At 46.2% G+C, this 21,709-nt stretch overlaps 1 protein-coding gene across 1 annotated transcript in view; it reads right to left on the bottom strand.

Moving 5' to 3' along the window:
* LOC143962522 (C-type lectin domain family 10 member A-like) overlaps positions 1-19,473 on the bottom strand; it is a 67,012-nt gene extending 47,539 nt beyond the window's left edge. The window contains exon 1 of the mRNA XM_077471796.1: positions 19,440-19,473. Within this exon, the coding sequence (XP_077327922.1) occupies positions 19,440-19,473 (34 nt within the window). The remainder of the gene's footprint in view (positions 1-19,439) is intronic.
* Between the last annotated feature and the right edge of the window lie 2,236 nt (positions 19,474-21,709).

The raw sequence follows: 21,709 nt of genomic DNA, 5'->3' as shown, positions 1-21,709 counted from the left end.
AATTCCTCCTAGACTGGCCCTCCTGGCCTGCTAAAGCTAGGACAGAAAAATTGACCCTTAACCAAACTTTATGTCTCTAACCCTTTGTACTAGTCTCCCCTGACATGGCATAGTATAGGTTGTGATGCCAAACCCAGCTAGGTCAACTGCACTTGTAAATTAAATTCAGTAAGTCTCCTATATTGCAGCTACAAACCTACTATTAGGCTTCCGCCCCCCTTCACTAGACTTCTGTCTTCAGAGGCAGCTCTAGACTTTATGAGGCCTTAGGCAAAACTTAGACATGAGGTTCCCTTACACCCATAATGGGGAAAAATAATTCAAGTGATAAGAATGAACTGTATTAGGAGGATACAGTGCAGAAGAGTACAGCACAGGGGGGAGTAAGTGGACAGTACAGGGGGCAGGAGGGCACAGTATAGGGACAGTAATGAATAATTCAGATATGTTCTCCTCAAGCAGAGCCCTGCAGGGAAACTGCTCTCACAGATCCTATCTATTCTGGCAAGCTGTCACAGAAAGAGAGAAATAAAGGGGGATGTATGGAGAAAGAAAGAGAGGAGGATGGAGGTAGAAAGAACGAGAGGGGGTGGAGGAAGAAAGAGAGAGGGATGGCCGGGGAAAGAAAGAAGGAAAAAAAGAGAGGGGGTGAAAAGAAAGAAGGATAGAAATAGAGAGGGATAAAGGGGGAAAAAGAAGGAAAGAGAGAGAGATGGAGGGAGAAAGTAAGAAAAGGATGGGGGGCGTGGCCAGTGCGTGCACTGTATGGCAGCATAGGATCCGAGCTCCGGAGCATTTAAGGCTTCCAGTGAGGACATGCCTCAGCACCTGACTGACACCCACAGGAACACTACCGATATGTCCAGGAAGAGGAAGGACGATCGGTGCCCGCAGAAGCTAACAAAATTCTTCCTTCTGTGAGGAGGCTGTCAAGATGACACCGCCACCTTGGCCCCTGCCTCCTCCTCTCTCAGAATGGGCTCCTACACAGACCTGCCAGATGACCAGCCTGGGACTGAAGGATTCCAAAATGAGGGCTTTTCACCAAACCCACCCTCATCACCTAGCCAGATGTGTGCCAGTCCTGCTAAAGCTAGAATGCGCTTGGATGACAGTTCACAAGAATCAGAGGTGAGCCATGCTGTCCCTGAACACATGATGCAATCTCCCCACTGCTCTTCTATAGCCTTATTTCATACCTCAGCCAGTGATGAACACATTGTTGAAGGATATGCTCCTACCACTGCAGAATTCTCTGCATGCTGATTTTGAAACTCTGACCCATAAGTTCTCCTGTGAAATAATCTCACTAGATGAGAGAGTGAATCACATAGGGGGTTCCATGGGAGAAACCACTACTACAATAAATGACCTGGTGGATGCTTATGATGACAACTTAGGCCGCGTACACACGCGGGGACTGTTCGCCCAACTTTGTCCGTCAAACAGTTTCGGCAAACAGTCCGCTCAAAATTAGCATGGACGGACATGGCCACACACGACGGACGAACAGTTTGCTGAAACCGTGCGCGCGTGAACGGCACGTACGACGGGACGAAAAATACGACGTCCTATACGCTGCATTATAACTTTCGGCGTGAAAATCCTTTCTGAGCATGCGCGCAACTTTGTTTGACGAACAAGCCTACACACGCGGGGACTGTCCGCTGAAACAAGGTTTCAGCGGACAGTTTTTCGGAATTTCCGAAAAACCTTGTTCAGCGGACTGTTCGCTGAAACTGTCAGCTGAAAGCCCACACACGAGCGGACTGTCCGCTGAAACTTGGTTTCAGCGGACAGTTTCAGCGAACAGTCCCCGCGTGTGTACGCGGCCTTAGAAGACAGACAGTGGATGAAAGCAAAAATTGCAGATTTAGAAGAAAGGTCCAGGCACAATAATTTATAGCTAAGGGGGATCCCGGAGTCAGTGCAACCTGCTAATTTAAAACGCTATGCCACTGAAATGTTCAATTCCCTTCTACCTGATGCAACTGCTTTGGACCTAACCATTGACTGCATACACCGCCTGCCTAAACCGAATTACATGTCAGAAACCATTCCACGGGATGTCATCATGCACATACACTTTTTTCACATTAAAGAGCAACTCCTACGAAAATCCAGGTCAATTGGCCAGTTTCCAGCTCCCTACGTGAACATCCAGCTGTATGTGGATCTCTCCAAATACACCTTGGACATGAGGAGGCAACTTGCCACAGTGACAAAAGCATGTAGTAATCACAACATCCCCTACAAATAGGGCAATCCCACCAAACTCATGGTGGAAAGAAATTGTGTATCTCATAATATCACCTCTGTGAATAAGGGCTTGGATATTCTCCATACCTAGGGCATCATTCCTGAGCCACCACCACAAGTGGCTATGCATAAACCCCCCCAGGGAGAATAACACCCCCCTGGCATAAATCCACCCATCACCTGCAATGCAGGAACAAATAATTGCTCACAGAGTCCCCCTCCTTGGAATTTAGTTCCATCCTTCAACATATTAGCCCTCTGCCCCGGATGTCGCCATAGAGTGCCTAGCTTTGGTCTCATTGACACTATCCTCATTGATTACCAACAGCTTAGTCACAGCATATGCCGCCGCTGTCTGTATATTGTTTGCTTTGTTTTGTTACAACTCTCCATATCTTTCATTTCTTCTTTTGAATCTCCTATGGAACACACCATCCACTTTGTCTGCTCGTCGAATGGTTACCCGCACTCGACCATCCCTGCAAGTGGAAATTATCTCCCAAGCTTCCTGGTAATCTGGTCTATCAACTACCGCATACGCATTCTTACTCTGATTACAGAATCTTCAATCTAGCACTCCACACATACCAATGGGACTTAACATACTACCCCTTAACCCCAAAGGGTTATATCACCCGGCCAAAAGAGGAAGACCGCTTTAGCGCATAGGTGTGATATCCTCTGCACACAAGAGACTCATTTCCAAAGCAGATCTGTGCCGCAATGTACACTTAAACCTTTCCCCCACACTTTTACAGCTAACAGCCCAGAGAGAAAAAGAGGTGCATTTATTGCCATACATGATACCGTAGCCTTTCAACTCCTGGATAGCAACTTGGACCCAAATGGCCACTTTATAATTCTAGTTTGCAAGATTGACTCTATTGTCTATACAGTAGTCTCTCTCTATGCCCCCAATTCCGGTCAAATACGTGTCTTGGACAAACTTATTAAGTGGATCCGGCCCACTAAAAAAGGCCACCTTATTCTATGTGGGGACTTCAACACCAACTCCTCCTCACACCTGAGACTACAGTCCCCTATGTCCACATTAATTCATGCCAATGACTTATTTGATGTTTAGCCACGTTCTTCTAGGTGATAGCAGTGCCATACTTTCTTTTCAGCGACACATAACTCTTACTCACGCTCACGTATTGACCACTTTCTCGTGGACAAGTGGTTACTTCAAGCAGCGTGCAGCTCTGACATCTCCACCATCTCCTGGTCAGACCATGCTCCCATTGGCATATGCCTACATGCAAGCCCCCACTCTACTACTCCTAAAATCTGGTAAGCCAATACCTTTTATCCTCCGTTCTTCCCCTTATAAATAAACACAATATAATCTCTTTGAGGGAGGTTACAACTTTTATTGAACGCCCACAATGCATTCGTCATTCGGGGTGTGCTGCTCTTAATGTGCTAAAAGCAAAAAAAGAGGACGCAGCGTTTTGACCAATTACTCTCTTCTATTAACAGAATAGAGGACCTGAACAAATCCCAACCACGCTGTGACCACAAGAAACAGTTGCTTTCCCTTCAGCAGGAACTTAGAACTCTCCCGCTAGAATCTTACGAAAAGTCAGAGGAAATTACGAGCCACCTACTACATTACAAGCAATAAAACTGGTAAGGCCATGGCCGCACATATCAGAGATGTGAGGAAAACCAAAGATTCCCTTTCTAACTCACCCTATAATGAAAATCAAACTGGTAGACCCCCAGAAGATAGCAGACACCTTCAGCACATATTATAATTCCCTTTTATAATATCAAAGAAGATACAGACCTTATTAATGCCTTCTTAAACAACACCAAACTTCCATCCCTATTAAATGAATGACTGACCACGTTAAACAAACCTTTTACCCTAGATGAGATTTAATCCGCCATTGAATCTCGGCCAAACAACAAAACTCCTGGCCCTGATAGGCTGCCAGGTGAATACTATAAGCAATACAAAACTAATTCTAGTCCCATATCTTTGCAACCTGATTAATGACGCTGCCATGAAGACATGATGAGAGCATTGATTGTTACACTACCAAAGCCAGGGAAGGACCCAACTTCCTACCCAAATTTCCGTCCCATTTCCCTTCTTAATTCTGATATCAAGGTAGTGTAACAATCAATGCTCTCAACATGTTCCCAGAGTCTGTGTTTTGGGGGGATATGGACTTGAATCCAAGGTAGCACCACTTTCAGGGTCCCCAGGCATACAGCTCACAAAAAAAGACCGTTCCCCCAAATGCCAAGGCCCATAATCGGTTGGCAAGAGGCTTGCATTCAGTCCCCTCCAAAAGCCTCTGTCCCGGCTAGGTCTGTCACAGTGAACATAACAAAATGTCATATCCTGGACCTCAACATAGATGGTACGACACACAACTGGTTACAATTGAAGTACCCATATGTGTGGAATGATACAGGCATAGGTTACCTAGGTGTTACTCTAACTAAATAAGTCCATCAAAGGATTGTACAAAGAAAACTATATACCCTTGAGATCACAAATGGTGTGGGACTTAGATAACCTAGCCAAATATGAATTTTCATGGGCAGGCCACCTAGCAGCGTTCAAAATTAAAATAGTTCCACAGCTATTGTACTTATTCTGAACTCTGCCTATTCATATCCCACTCTCCTACCTTTCCTCCTTACAAAAACACCTAAACTCTTATATATGGCAAAGGAAAACACCCCGCAGAGCGCACAGTATTCTCATCTAACACAGGTTAGCGAGAGGCTCCGGACTAGTGGAAATCAAAGACTACTATCAATCTACAATCCTAGCACAGTTGAGAAGCTGGTTCTCATCAACTTATAATACCCACTGGTGCGAACTGGAACAAACAATGGTGCCAGGACACAACCTTAACCAATTCAATACCAAGCACTTAGACACCTTCCTGCCTAAGCCAATTTTAAGTTTTCAGTGTTGTCCCAATTTGAATGACAATTGCGCGGTCATGCTACACTGTACCCAAACAATTTTTTTATCATTTTTTCCCACAAATAGAGCTTTATTTTGGTGGTATTTGATCACCACTGCTATTTTTATTTTTTGCGCAACTCATAGGTGGCACTGATGGGCACTCATTGGCAGCACCGATGGGCACTCATAGGCGGCACTGATGGGCACTTATGGGTGGAACTGATGGGTACTTATGGGTGGCACTGATATGTGGCACACATGGGCACTGATAGGTGGGCACTGATGGGTGTCATTTCTGGGCATCCCTGTTTTGTAATGTGCCACAGAGGTGCCAGTCAGTGCCCATTTGTGGGCACTGATTGCCATATTTTGGGCATATTTTTTCACATGTGGATGGCCATGGGGGATGTACCTGGCCATCCACATGCTTCCCTGGTGGTCTAGTATGGGCATCTGAGGGGGGGCTGCGCTGATAAACAATCAGCGTAGACTCTCCCTGTCAGGAGAGCCGCCGATCGGCTCTCCTCTCGTCTGTCAGACATGAGTGAGGAAAAGCCGATCAACAGCTCTTCCTGTTTACATCGTGATCAGCTGTGATTGGACACGGCTGATCATGTTGTAAAGAGCCTCCGTCGGAGGCCCTTTACTGAGATCGGTGTAGCGGTGTGTCAGATTGACACACTGCACTACCGATCATCGCGATGCGTGTCCCCCATGGGCGCACGATGGCTGTTATCCTGTAGCACATCATATGACTCCCAGTCAGGATAACTGAACCACCGGCCGGCCGTCATTCTGCTATAGGCCGGGTGGGAAGTGGTTAAAAAAATGGCTATATAGTACAGCCCCTAGAGGCAATATCCCACAACAGCTACCACTTACACTCAAAGCCACCACTCTTACCTGGTGGAAATTCATAACCTCCCAGTGGAAACAGACTCCCACATCCTTACTGAAAATACCCACAACACTAAAATGGATGATACGCAGCTTATGTCTTCCAGCATTGCTGGATGTCCCCCACAGAAAGATAAGTGACCTCTTATAATAGAGATACATTTAAATCCTTCCCTCAGATGCAACAAGGCCGGTTAATGGACCCCACAGACCTGTTCCAATACTTGAAAATTGGCCACTGTCTTGCTAAGCAGCCACATCTAACAAAGGAAATTCCAACCCTAGCATGGCTATACCTCAAGTCCCTATCTCCCAACAAAAAAGGGATATCTCTTTTTTTATAATCCTGTATAGAAAAAAGGATGTTTGAGAAGTCCTTCTTCCCCTTTTGTACATGGGAAAAGGACATTGGAACCCAATTCACTACATCCCAATGGCAACGTGCATTTAAGTCAATCTACCATACAGCACCTCCCTCTGACACTAGGGATGAGCCCGACGTTCGAGTCAAATGTAAGTTCAACTCGAACTTTGGGTGTTCACCTGTTTGCCGATTAGAGAACAATTTGGGGTGTTCATGGCAAATTCAAAAGCAGAACATGCAAACAGGCAAAAAATTAGTTTGAACACCGTTAATGGGACACGAACATGAATGATCAATAGTGCTAATTTTTTTATGCTTATATGCAAGTTATTGTCATAAAAAGTGTTTGGGGACCTGGGTCCTGCCCCAGGGGACATGTATCAATGAAAAAAAAATTCGTACCTGGGGGGTGTCTATAGTATACCTGTAACGTGGCGCAGGTTTCCCGTGTTCAGAACAGTCCGAGAGCAAAATTATATTTCTAAAGGAAAAAAGTCATTTTAAACTACTCGCGGCTATAATGAATTGATGAAAAAATGGCATGGGATTCCCGCACAGTCCATTACCAGACCCCTTTGGGTCTGGTATGAATATTAAGGGAAATCCTGAACCAAAATAAAAAAAAAAAATTGTGTGGTGGTCCCCCCAAATTCCATACCAGACCCTTATCCAAGCACACATCCTGGTAGACCGCAGGAAAGAGGAAGCGATGAGAGAGCAACATCCCCTCATGAACTGTACCAGCCTCATGCCCTCAACATGGGGAGGGTCCTTTGGGGTAGACCCCCAAAGCACTGTGTCCCCATGTTGATGGGGACAAGTGCCTCATCCCCACAACCCTTGCCCGGTGGTTGTGGGGGTCTGGGGGTGGGGGCTTATTGGAATCTGGAATGCCCCTTTAACAAGGGGACCCCCAGATCCCAGTCTCCCCCATGTGTGAAATGGTAATGGGGTACAAATGTACCCCTACCATTTCACAAAAAAAGTGTGAAAATGGTAAAAATGACATGACACGGCTTGGGAAAAGTCCTTAAAAAACAAAAAAATGTCCCACAAAGTCTTTTTCTTTTCTTGCTCCGCCGACAGACTGAAAAAGAGAAAAAAAAAAAAAGCAACCGACCCGCGTCCATGGGAGGCACACGCTGTATGATGCGTCTTTGATTTGACAATTCTTTTATAAATGAGGGCGGGGCCACACCCTGATGTTTCCAGGTGACCCCCGCCCCCCCTGAAGCACAGGGACTTCCCAATGTCTTCCCCAGGGCGTCAGAGGGGGTCAAAGGTGGCCTAATATTCATACCAGACCCAAAGGGCCTGGTAATGGACTGTGGGGGAATCCCATGCCGTTTTTTTCAATGACTTTTTTGTGTATTGCCGAGACCTAACAATTTATTGTACTTTTATATTACTTTTTTCCTTTAGAAATGTCATTTTGCTGTCAGACTGTTCTAAACACGGGAAACATGCACCCCTTTCCAGGCATACTATAGACACCCCCCAGGTACGAAATTTAAAGGAATATTTCACTTTTATTGTTTCACTTTAAGCATTATTAAAATCACTGCTCCTGAAAAAAAAAACGACCATTTTTTTTAACTTTTTTTATGCATTGATACATGTCCCCTGGGGCAGGACCCAGGTCCCCAAACACTTTTTATGACAATAACTTGCATATAAGCCTTTAAAATTAACACTTTTGATATTTCATGTTAATGCCCCATAGACTTTAATGGTGTTCCGGATTCGAATTTGCCCCGAACAACACATATTGTTCTGTGTTCGCAGAACACCCGAACAACTAAAGTTCGGCACAAGCTTATGCTCCGGGCCGAACTGTTCGCCCATCCCTATTTGCAAGTACTATTTACTTGTACTTCAGAGCACTCACAAAGCCTTTATTTCAAGTATGGTTTTAGATTATTGCAGGTTACACTGGTTGTTTCCTTTGATATATGCCAACTACATTGTGGTCATACCCTTGGATTGCGCTGTACATCCATGCTTTACCATTATGTTATGTACGTCTTTCAATAAAAAAATTTTGAGAAATTTTCGAAAGAAGGAAAGAAGGATGGAAAGAAGGAAGGATAGAAAGAAGGAAGGAAGGAAGGATAGAAAGAAGGGAAGAAGGAAGGATAGAAAGAGAGGGAAGTGGAGGGAAGTGGAGGGAGAAAGAAGGATAGAAAGAAAGAGAGGGGAGTGGAGAGAGAAAGAAGGAAAAAAAGAACGACAGATAGAAAGAAAGAGAGGGGGGTGGAGGGAGAAAGAAGGAAAAAAGAAAGAAGGATAGAAAGAAAGAGAGGGGGGTGGAAGAAGTAGAGAAGGAAGGGCACCCCTACATGTGTACTCACTGGGAGGCAGAAGTGACTGGATGGATGGATCAGATTCCATCTTTCCTTTCCGTTTTGCTGGGCTTAAGCTTGAATCTTCCCGCCCACACATCAACTTCTCTTATGCCGCTTACAGACGCTCTGACATTCCGACAACCAAACTGTGGATTTTTTTCCGACGGATGTTGGCTCAAACTTGTCTTGCATACACACGGTCACACAAATATTGTTGGAAATTCCGAAAGTCAAGAACACGGTGACGTACGACGAGACGAGAAAAATTACATTCAATAGCCAGTGTGGCTCTTCTGCTTGAGTCTGAGCATGTGTGGACTTTTGTGCGTCAGAATTGTGTACACACGCTCGGAATTTCTGACAAAAAGTCTTGTTGTCGGATAATTTGATAACCAGCTCTCAAACAGTTGTTGTCAGAAATTCCGACGGCAAATGTCCGATGGGGCATACACACGGTCGGAATTTCCGTCAACAAGCTCACGTCGAACATTTGTTGTCGGAAATTCCGATCGTCTGCATGCGGCATTAGGCTGAACAGAGAACACCGCCGAGGAGTGTGGGTGGGGCAGACACAGAAGAAGAGGGCTGGAGAAGGAGGAGCAGAAGCTCTCTCTCTCCTCTCCTGTCTGGCTGCGTGGGCAGCAGGAGGAGGGGTGAAATGTCAGAGCTGGCTCTGCTGAACGGCTCTCCTGGCTGTGATCCGGAGCTGTATGTGAGCTCCAATTACCCGGAAACTTGGTCCCACTCGAAGCCTGTTATCTCTCCATGTAGCAGAGTGAGCAGACTCAGGACTAGTCTGTGCTGGTGGCAGGGTATCTCTACTGCTAGAAGAGGCAGTTCTCTAATTAGTTAAACCAGGCGGCAGTGAGGCCCCTGTGAGTGTGAGGCCTTAGGCGGCCCAATTTGCCCAATTAGAGAGCCACCTCTACCTGCCTTTCCCCTCTCCTTTCTTTTCCTTTTTCACTTGATACCCGGATGAGTGATCCATGCCGCTTGTTCATTATAGATTCACTACTTATTTGTGAATCCTATTCTGTATTGTAAGTCATCTATACAAATTTCCTTGGTTTGCATACATGTTGTAATTGATTGTTATCCAACTAATTATTGTACGTGCTCTCTGTTGAAAACCTAATAAAAAAATAAAATGTAGCACTGACTCCCGAAGTAGCGGCTGGTTTAATTGGGCTTACTGTTACCTTCTTGACCTTGTGTGCGTCTAGGGGTCTCCCGAATTACATGGCTCAAGAACTGTAGAGACTGACGCCAGATCCACTTAAAGGGATTTTTATTTGCAAAAATAGTTAACGAACACAGTCTCTCAACATAGGGTTAGAGGGTTTAGGTAGGAAAGTCCAGGTACTCTTAGCGCTAATTCAAATAGGAAAAGTCTCTCACATTAGGAAATCCAGAGAATAGCCATTCACAACTGGATCCTCACCCATATCGGATAGTTCTTGTCTCACCAAGCCTAGCAGCCAACAGGGTTTTTCAATCAGATACAGTCCCTGCCACAGACTTGTTGTAGAACACTTGCTCAAAGTCTCTGCCACAGACTTGATGCAAAACACTTAAACAGAACTGAAAGATGTAGACAAGTTAGAGAACCCTTGTATGGTCCAGCGATACCCAATGAGACTAGATTCACTTGGGGTCCTTCAACTTGTCCAACTTATTGAGAAGCCAACCTTTTGCGTGGCCTTCTCCCGAAGAGTCCTCCCCTGGATACCTTCACAGTTGCTGGGCCTCTCCACAAACCGAGACGGCACCGGACCACCTCCGAATCCTTCTTTCAGTTTCTTTGCCTCGGGCTAGCCAGCCCCGAGACCTGTAGTCGGGTGGATCCGCACCCCAGGCCATGAGAGTCCTGGAGGCTGGTCAGGAGGACCAGGACCAAACAGCCAGAAAGCACTTCTGGACAGTAAACCCGAAGCACGTGATGTCAGCACCTTAAGTACCCTCTCCCAGAATGCACAGCAAGAGTGACACACCCACTGGGCTGGTTCGCAGAGAGAGTAAACCCTTAATGCACCCAACTAGACTGCGTTCTTAACCCTGCCAGGGATCACATCGCCACCTATGGTCAGGCAGAACACCATGCAGTCCAGCCAGACTGGTACTGAGGTCAAAATAAATGAGTAATTAAACCCAAAACCAAACTGCGGTTTCAGGTATAGTTAAATGACAAAACACAGGAGCCGGCGCTACAAAAATTTAATTGGAGCTTTTCTGAAGAACGATACTGCTACTGTATATTCTGATGCCAGCAATTTATTCATGGAGACTTGGAGAGTTCCACCTTATTATTTAATCAATAATACATAATATGATACTGTATGTGAACCCACATAACAATCTATATTTACACATTTGAAGAATTCATAAGTATTAAATAAAACATTTTAGGCAGAGATTACTAAAAGTTAATTTTACTATCACAAACCATGTCATACCTCCGACCAGAAAACGGGGACTATGTTTGAGGCACTAATTCTTTTTTACTGCATTTTATTTTTCTATTTTTTTTAATATGATTATTTTTCCATTTAAAAAAACATTGAAAAAAAAAAATCTCGTTCCATTTTGTATATCCGGTTCCCGACCAGCGCACGCCGATGTACGTTGACAGAATGGCACGGGCAGGCATATTGGCGTACAGGTACGTCCAATCTTCAATGCCGCCCTGCCATCGGGAGCGCGCCGCCGGCGGCACGCTCCCGCGCTGGTCGGGACCCCCGTGAGTCCGGTCGCGGGACCCGCGGACTCGATCGCCGCGGGCATACCCGCGATCGTCTCACGGGACGGCTGAATGGAGGAAATGCCGTGTAAACAGCATTTCTCCATTCTGCCTAGCAACTAGTGACGCTGATCTCTGCTCCATGTGATTGGAGCAGAGATCAGTGTACACTAAATGAAAGCCCAACCCCCCCACAGTTAGTAACACACACCTAGGAACACTTAACCCCTACACTGCCACCCCCTGGTTAACCCCTTCACTGCCAGTGTCATTTACACAGGAATCACTGCATTTATATATCAGTGATTACTGTATAAATGACAATGGTCCCAAAAATGTGTCAAAAATGTCCGATGGGTCCTCCACAATGTCGCAGTCACAATAAAAATCGCTGATCGCCGCCATTACTAGTAAAAAAAAAAATAATAAAAAATTATTAATAAAAATGCTATAAAACTATTCCTATTTTGTAAATGCTATAACTTTTGCGCAAACCAATCAATAATCGCTTATTGCGATTTTTTTTACCAAAAATATGTAGAAGATTACGTATCGGCCTAAACTGAGGGAAAGAAATGTTTTTTTTTATATTTTTGGGGGATATTTATTATAACAAAAAGTAAAAAATAATGCGTTTTTTTCAAAATTGGCGCTCTATTTTTGTTTATAGCGCAAAAAATAAAAACCGCAGATCAAATACCACCAAAAGAAAGCTCTATTTGTGGGAAAAAAAGGATGTCAATTTTGTTTGGGAGCCACGTCGCACGACTGCGCAATTGTCAGTTAAAGCGACGCAGTGCCGAATTGCAAAAAGTGGTCTGGTCTTTGACCAGCAAAATGGTCCGTTCTGTAAGTGGATATGTAGCGCTGGCTCCTGGAGAGCACGCGCTATGTTTTTGAAAGTTAAGGTTACACCTGAACTGCAGTTTGGTTTGGGTACAATTGTTCTAAATTTGGACCTCAGCATCAGTCTGACTGGACTATAGGATGTTCAGCCTGGCCACAAGGGGCACTGTCTCTTCTGGCAGGCATGGAACCACAGTATGGCTGGGTGCTTTAAGTTACTTTCTCTCACGGAGCCCGTCCAGAGGGAGTGTATCTTGCTGTGTTTTCTGGGATAGGGTACTTGTGGATGTCACGTGGTTCGGGGGTTCCGGTCCAGAAGTATGTTCTAACTCCATGGTCCTGGTCCTCCTGACCAGCCCCCAGGAAGGCTATGGCCTGGGGTGCGGATCCACCTGACTTTTTGTCTCGGGGCTGGCTAGGCAAGGAAACTAAAGAAGGATTCCGAATTCATCCGGTGCCGTCTCCGGTAGTTGGAGAGGCCCAGTAACTTCATAGCCATCCAGGGGAGGACTCTTCAGAAGAAGGCCACGTACGGTTGGTTTCTTAGCAACAGCATGGAGGGGCTGAAGTACCTAAGTGAATCCGGTCTCATGGGTATTGCCAAGCTGGCTGAAAGATCCAAGTATCACACGAGTGTTCCATAAGTGTTAGTTTCCTGAAGTCTACAACACCGTCTGTGGCAGGGACGTATTCCTGTATGTTCTACAACAATGTCTGTGGCAGAGACTTGTTCCTGAGTAAAGTACCTTGTTGGTTGCTGGGCCTTGTAAGAGAAGGGCTGTCCAACTTGAGTGATCATCCATTTGTGAATGGCTATTCTCTGGATTTAGTCAAAGTAAGCAAGTCCTTCATTATTGACTTTGACTCTTAGCCCTTGTACACACGGTCGGAGATTCCGACGGAATGTGTCCTATCGGACCGGTTTGTTGGACCCAATTTTCCGACGGAATGTGTCCTATCGGACCGGTTTGTTGGACCCAATTTTCCAACTTGTTGGAAATATTTTCCGACCAACTGGTTCGATCGGACATACTCCGATCATGTGTAGAGAATTTTGAACGGACAAAGTGCCACGCATGCTCAGATCAAATTCCTACATCAAAGCTATTGGCTACTAGCCTGAATGTAGTCCCATCGTAACGAAATCACGTCATCACGTTCTGAAAGATTGGATTTTTCGACAACTTAGTCCGACCGTGTGTATGCAACAGTTTCGGACAAGATCCGACGGACAAAATCCGACGGATTTGGTTGTCGAAATCTCTGACCGTGTGTACATTGGCTAAGAGTACCTGAACTTTCTTCCTAACCCTCTGATCCTGTTTTAAGAAACTGTTCGTTGTCGACGTTTTGCAAACAAAAATCCCTTTATGCGGATCTGTCGTCAGTCTCTGAGTTTACTGGGTCATCTACCACGGGAACCCCTAGATGCAAATCGAGGAGAAGAAGGTGACGGTAAGCCCAATCAAACGACTAGCTCCTTCGGGGGTCAGTGCTACATATATAAGTTTGCAATGCTAATAATGACACATCTTCTGCGCTCAAGTATGGCACTAATGCTGTGGTAAGACCCTCTGAATTTGAGGCATCTCAAGTACATGGTCTCAGTCCTCTGGTCTCCACCAGGCTGGAGTATCTATAGGCACTACATGCAAAAAAACACAAGAGGGCGCACCAGCCTTCTGCATTAACCAAGACGACATTTATTTCCATATTAAAAGTAGGTAATATAATCACAAACGGTTATTCACAAAAGGTTCATCACAGATCTCAAGAATAAATCACACACTCCTCCAGATGGACAGGGAAGGTGTCACGGAGACCTACAGATGTTTATGTGTTTCAAGGGTGCCCCCTCTTCTTCAGAACTGAATGTCTGCTGCACCCCATATGTTCTTTTATACCGTCTAAGCATCAAAGCTCTACCCTCTAGCTCCACCTCTAATTAGTGAGGGGGCTGGGTTATTAATACTTATAATACTGGTGAGGTACTTCAGACATTGTCTCACAGGGCGAGACCATCAGCCACCAATCAAAAGTATACAGGTAATGCCCACCACAATAAAATATACTTTCTATCAAATCTTTATTAAAAAAAAACATATGAAACAAACTGTGTAAAGGGGGGGTAGGCAACCTTTTACCTTTTGGAGGTTGAGATCTACCTGAACGAGATGGAGAAAAGCAAAGATCCCCAGGGTGTACTAGGCGGCGCCCTAAAACAAGAAAATATCAAGCTCCCAATAGAAATTCATATATGTAGCTTTCTGTACCTTCCGAACGCAGTGTCCTCTGCCCATCTTCATATCACCCTCCCACAGTAGTGTCCTCTGCCCCCCTTCACATCAGTCCCCAAAGTAGTGTCCTCTGCCCCCTTCACATTAACCACCAAAGTAGTGTCCTCTGCCCCCTTCACATTAACCCCCAAAGTAGTGTCCTCTGCCCCCTTCACATTAACCCCCAAAGTAGTGTCCTCTGCCCCCTTTCACATTAACCCCCAAAGTAGTGTCCTCTGCCCATCTTCACATCACCTTCCCACAGTAGTGTCCTCTGCCCCCCTTCACATCAACCCCCAAAGTAGTGTCCTCTGCCCCCCTTCACATCAACCCCCAAAGTAGTGTCCTCTGCCCACCTTTACATCACCCTCCCACAGTAGTGTCCTCTGCCCATCTTCTCTGCCCACCCACCCACAGTAGTGCCCTCTGCCCCCCTTCACATCAATCCCCAAAGTAGTGTCCTCTGCCCCCTTCACATTAACCCCCAAAGTAGTGTCCTCTGCCCATCTTCACATCACCCTCCCACAGTAGTGTCCTCTGCCCCCCTTCACATCAACCCCCAAAGTAGTGTCCTCTGCCCCCCTTCACATCAACCCCCAAAGTAGTGTCCTCTGCCCACCTTTACATCACCCTCCCACAGTAGTGTCCTCTGCCCATCTTCTCTGCCCACCCTCCCACAGTAGTGTCCTCTGCCCCCCTTCACATCAACCCCCAAATTAGTGTCCTCTGCCCCACTTCACATTACCTCCCACTGTAGTGTCCTCTGCCCCCCATAGTAGTGATTTGTACCCTCCCAATGCAGTGTCCATCGCATAACCCCCCCCCCCCCACGCTTTATTGTCCTCTGCCCCAGGGGTCAAGTCCTGGGAAAAAAAGTGTGGGAACTCCCACCCAAGATCCATTCCCCCACCAAAAAAAAAAAAAAAAGGTACGCTCATATGCATATATACTTCACAGAAAATACAGTACAACATTTATTGTAAAGTGCCAGTTTACAAAAACAAAATAACGTGTCAAACAAAACAATCAACACAATGGGTGATGATCTTTCCCTCGCAGGGAATTTCTACCACAAATACACCCTGTTCCAAATTCTGTTACACAGCCCATTAGAAAATATCCCACAAAAGGAATAAGTATTGGCAGAGTATTGAAGAGTATTGGCAGGGTATTGCAGAGTATTGATAGGGTATTGCAGAGTATTGGCAGGGTATGTATTGAAGAGTATTGGCAGAGTATTGCAGAGCATCGGCAGGGTATGTATTGGCAGGGTATTGCAGAGTATTGATAGGGTATTGCAGAGTATTGGTAGGGTATGTATTGCAGAGTATTGGCAGGGTATTGCAGAGTATTGATAGGGTATGTATTGTAGAGTATCGATAGGGTATTGCAGAGTATTGGCAGGGTATTGCAGACTATTGGCAGGGTATGTATTGGCAGGGTATTGCAGAGTATTGATAGGGTATTGCAGAGTATTGGCAGGGTATTGCAGAGTATTGGCACAGGTTGCAGAGTATTGATAGGTTATTGCAGAGTATTGGCAGGTTATTGCAGAGTATTGGCAGGGTATGTATTGTAGAGTATTGGCAGAGTATTGGCAGGGTATGTATTGGCAGGGTATTGCAGAGTATTGATAGGGTATTGCAGAGTATTGGCAGGGTATGTATTGCAGAGTATTGATAGGGTATGTATTGTAGAGTATTGATAGGGTATTGCAGAGTATTGGCAGGGTATTGCAGACTATTGGCAGGGTATTGCAGAGTATTGGCAGGGTATTGAAGAGTATTAATAGGGTATTTATTGCAGAGTATTGGCAGGGTATGTATTGCAGAGTATTGATAGGGTATGTATTGTAGAGTATTGATAGGGTATTGCAGAGTATTGATAGGGTATTGCAGAGTATTGGCAGGGTATTGCAGACTATTGGCAGGGTATTGCAGAGTATTGATAGGGTATTGCAGAGTATTGGCAGGGTATTGCAGAGTATTGATAGGGTATTGCAGAGTATTGATAGGGTATTGCAGAGTATTGGCAGGGTATTGCAGAGTATTGGCAGGGTATTGCAGAGTATTGATACTGATAGGGTATTGCAGAGTATTGGCAGGGTATCACAGAGTATTGATAGGGTATCGCAGAGTATTGATAGGGTATTGCAGAGTATTGGCAGGGTATTGCAGAGTATTGATAGGGTATTTCAGAGTATTGATAGGGTATTGCAGAGTATTCGCAGAGTATTGCAGAGTATTGATACTGATAGGGTATTGCAGAGTATTGATGAGTATTGGCAGGGTATTGCAGAGTATTGATAAGTATTGGCAGGGTATTGCAGAGTATTGATAGGGTATCGCAGAGTATTGATAGGGTATCGCAGAGTATTGATAGGGTATTGCAGAGTATTGGCAGGGTATTTATTGGCAGAGTATTGGCAGGGTATTGCAGAGTATTGCAGAGTATTGATAGGGTATTGCAGAGTATTGGCAGGGTGTTGCAGAGTATTGGCAGGGTATGTATTGCAGAGTATTGGCAGGATATTGAAGAGTATTGGCAGGATATTGAAGAGTATTGGCAGAGTATTGGCAGAGTATTGAAGAGTATTGACAGGGTATTGCAGAGTATTGGCAGGGTATTTATTGGCAGAGTATTGGCAGGGTATTGCAGAGTATTGGCACAGTATTGCAGAGTATTGATAGGGTATTGCAGAGTATTGGCAGGGTATGTATTGCAGAGTATTGGCAGGATATTGAAGAGTATTGGCAGAGTATTGAAGAGTATTGGCAGGGTATTGCAGAGTATTGGCAGGGTATGTATTGGCAGGGTATTGCAGAGTATTGGCAGGGTATTGCAGAGTATTGCAGAGTATTGATAGGGTACTGCAGAGTATTGGCAGGGTATTGCAGAGTATTGGCAGGGTATGTATTGCAGAGTATTGGCGGGGTATTGCAGAGTATTGGCGGGGTATTGCAGAGTATTGGCAGGGTATGTATTGGCAGGGTATTGCAGAGTATTGGCAGGGTATTGCAGAGTATTGGCGGGGTATTGAAGAGTATTGGCAGGGTATTGCAGAGTATTGGCAGGGTATGTATTGCAGATTATTGGCAGGGTATTGCAGAGTATTGGTGGGGTATTGCAGAGTATTGGCGGGGTAGTGCAGAGTATTGATAGGGTAGTGTAGAGTATTGATAGGGTATTGCAGAGTATTGGCAGGGTATTGCAGATTATTGATACTGATAGGGTATTGCAGAGTATTGATAGGGTATTGCAGAGTATTGGCAGGGTATTGCAGAGTATTGATAGGGTATTGCAGAGTATTGGCAGGGTATTGCAGAGTATTGATAGGGTATTGCAGAGTATTGATAGGGTACTGCAGAGTATTGGCAGGGTATGTATTGCAGAGTATTGGCGGGTATTGCAGAGTATTGGCGGGGTATTGCAGAGTATTGGCGGGGTATTGCAGAGTATTGATGAGTATTGGCGGGGTATTGCAGAGTATTGGCGGGGTATTGCAGAGTATTGATGAGTATTGGCGGGGTATTGCAGAGTATTGATGAGTATTGGCAGGGTATTGCAGAGTATTGATGAGTATTGGCAGTATGGATGAGTATTGGCAATTTGGCAGGGTATTGCAGAATGCAACTTACTTACACACTACTAGTGACTGACCTCCTGGTATTCTCTTCCCTTCTGTTCTGGGGGGAGAAGAACTAAGTAAACTCAAAGTGCAGCGGCTGTTTCCACAGGAGGCACTGGGTAGAGGGGAGCGGGAGGACAGTCCGGCGCGCGTGTGTCACACTGACGGTCTCGTGCCTGTGCGTGCCCACGCCGAAGTCATGTGACCGGTTGCTAGGCAGGGGCCGCTCCGCATCTAGCAACCGGTCACATGACTTCGGCGTGGGCACGCACAGTCACTCGGCGGCTGAGGAGCGGCGCGGACTACGCGCTGCATAGCCTCAGCCGGCCCGGCTCAGATAGCTAATGGGAACGGCGTTCCCGCTGTGGAAATAGTACGGGAACGCCGTTCCCATGCGTTCCCGCAGCACTCGAGCCCTGCTCTGCCCCCCTTTACATCAACCCCCAAAGTAGTGTCCTCTGCCCCCCTTCACATTAACCCCCAAAGTAGTGTCCTCTGCCCCCCTTCACATTAGCCCCCAAAGTAGGGTCCTCTGCCCATCTTCACATCACCCTCCCACAGTAGTGTCCTCTGCCCCCCTTCACATCAACCCTCAAAGTAGTGTCCTCTGCCCCACTTCACATTACCTCCCACTGTAGTGTCCCCTGCCCCCCATAGTAGTGTTCTGTACCCTCCCAATGCAGTGTCCATCACATCACCCCCCCCCCCCACTTTAGTGTCCTCTGTTCCCCTTCACACCACCACCCACAGTAGTGTCCACAGTCCTCCTTCACCACACCGCCCACAGTAGTGTCCCCAGCCTCCTTCACATCAAGCCCCAATCGGCACTCCTTGCCTCACACTGATATAGAGTGTGGCAAGGAGAGCCGATTAGCGGCATCTCCTCCCAGGGGATGATAAAACATGCAATCAGGGCACTGATTACATTATAGCGCCACCAGTGTCATTAATCAGTGCCAGCAATCAGTGCCCCCCAGTACCCACAAGTGGCACCAATCAGTGCCCATTAGTGTTCTAAAATTCTTTACTCTAATTAAACAGACTTAACTAAAATATTTTGTGGGAATATTTAAGGATATTACGTGTTATTTTTATCTGATCTCTCCCCCCTCCCCCCCTCAATATTAATCAATGATCACATCTACCACCTACCTGTTTCCATCTCCAGTTTCTCAGCTCCTCTCATTGTACGATGCGGTCAAACCCGATTCCGATCTGCGTCTTCAACATATGTTGTTATTTTTATAACCTTCTTAAAAGAAGGTGTTGCCCTGCTTTTACTTTTTTATTTATTTTTTTATTTCACAGACTTAAAAAAAAATGCCAAAAATAAACAAAGGGGAAGTGTGTGAATTCCTGCAATATTCTGTATAACATTACTGCAGAAAAACGTCTTCCGCTCCTGTTATCTCAGCGGGTTCTGCACTCTGAAAAATGAAAAAATGTCATCCAATAGATGAATTAGGAGCTCCCACACCGTGTGATGTAAATACCGCCCAATAAAAAATGGTGCCGGGGCTTCTTTCTTCCACCTAATCCACACACAAAGCCCCTTACCAGATCCCCGGACCTTGTGATCGCTCTCAATGGGGGGGGATTTACTAAATCTGGAGAGTGAAAAATTAGGTGCAGTTCTGCATAGAAACCAATCAGCTTCCATGTTTTATTGTCAAAGCTTAAAGGGGTTGTAACCCCGTCGTGTTTTTTCACCTTAAAAAACTTATGGCAGTGACCCCCCCCCCCCCCCGCCCCTGTTTTACTTACCTGAGCCCCGTAAATTTCCTGGGCGGGTATTCGCTCTCCCTCCCTGCTTGGGGTTCTCGGCTCCTGATTGGATAGATTGATAGCAGTGCAGCCATTGGCTCCCGCTGCTGTCAATCAAATCCAATGACACGGGCACCGCGGGGGGCGGAGCCGAGTCCGGCATTCGTGTCTATGGATGCCAAATGATGTACTTGGGAGCGCGACCGCAAGGTAATCCCCCCCACTGGGAGAGCGCTTCTCCTAGGGGGTTATCTGATGTGAGGAGGGGCAGCGAGAGCCACTGGAGGGACCCCATTAGAGGAGGATCAGGGGCCTCTCTGTGCAAAACAAGCTGCACAGTGGAGATAAGTATGACATGTTTGTAATTTTAAAAAATAAAACAAGAAGCCTTACAATCACTTTAATTGAACAAGCTGAAGTTAGAGGCATGATCAATTACATTCAGGGCGGGACAAGGGGTGGGCAGGAGGGGAAGCTGCCCTGGGCACTGTGGCATCATGTGAGGTGGGGGGCACCATGAGGAGACTGGATGGGATCTGTTTTAGGAGGGGGCAGGGGGTAAGACTTGTTCTAGGAGGGAAAATTTGTGGGGATTTGAGGTGGGGGGGGGGGGGGGTAATTTGTGCTAGAAAAGGTGATATGGTAGAGGGGGGGGGGGGATTTCTCCTAGGAGGAGAAATTGGAGTGTGGATGGGAGGGGGTGGGGGATTGGAGGAGGGGAGGGGATTTGTGCTAGGATGGGGATGAGAGAAAGGGAACTTGTGCTGAGAGGGGGGGTTTGTGGTACAAAAGGGGATATGGCACGCGGGGGGGGGGGTAGTGCTAGGAGGGGAAATTGGGGTGGATTTGTGCTAGGATGTTGGGGGATTGGAGAAGGGAAACTTGTGCTGGGAGTGGGGGCTTGTGCTAGAGAAGGTAATATGGTGGGGGGGGGGGGGATTTGTCTTAGTAAGAGAAATTGGGGTAGGGATTTGTGCTCTGATGGGGGATGGGGAGGGTGAGGTTTGTGCTAGAAAAGGTGATATAGTAGAGGAGGGGAGGGGATTTGTCCTAGGGGGGAAATTGGGGTAGATTTGTGCTCGGATGATTGGGGATTGGAGAAGGCAAACTTGTGCTTTTGGGGGGGAGGATTTGTGCTCAGAGGGGAAAAGGATTTTTGCTAGGATGTAAAATGTACATTTTTTTGGTGAGGGGGTGGGGGGGGGGATTTCTACTGGGGGCATATGGGCAGGGAGGATTTCAGCTGGGGCAAAGATTTTTGTTGGGGTGGGGGATTTGTCCTGGGAGGAGGGGGGATTTGTGATAAAAAATATTGATATAGGGGGGAAGGGATTTGTCCTAGGAGGGGAAATTGGGCAGGATTTGTGCTAGGATTGGGGATTGGAGAAGGGGAACTTGTGCTGTGAGGGGGGGTACTTGGAGTGGGAGGGGGGAGTTGTGCTCAGAGGGAAAATTTGAGGGGTAGATTTTTTCTAGGGGGCATATGGGCAGAGAGGATTTGAGCTGTGGGCATAGATTTTAGCTGGGATGGGGAATTTAAAGGGGTTGCAAACCCTTGTGATTTTCACCTTAATGCATCCTATGCCCCCCTTCACATCACCGCCCACAGGAGTGTTCTCTGCCCCCTTCACAACACTGCCCACTTTAGTGTCCTCTGC

Source organism: Lithobates pipiens, unplaced genomic scaffold, assembly GCF_037356315.1.
Source record: "Lithobates pipiens isolate NorthernLeopardFrog02 unplaced genomic scaffold, aLitPip1_a1.2 Scaffold_8, whole genome shotgun sequence".
NCBI classification, from domain to species: Eukaryota; Metazoa; Chordata; class Amphibia; order Anura; family Ranidae; genus Lithobates; species Lithobates pipiens.
Note: the sequence above shows the minus strand (reverse complement) of the source record. Positions and strands in the feature narration are given on the sequence as shown.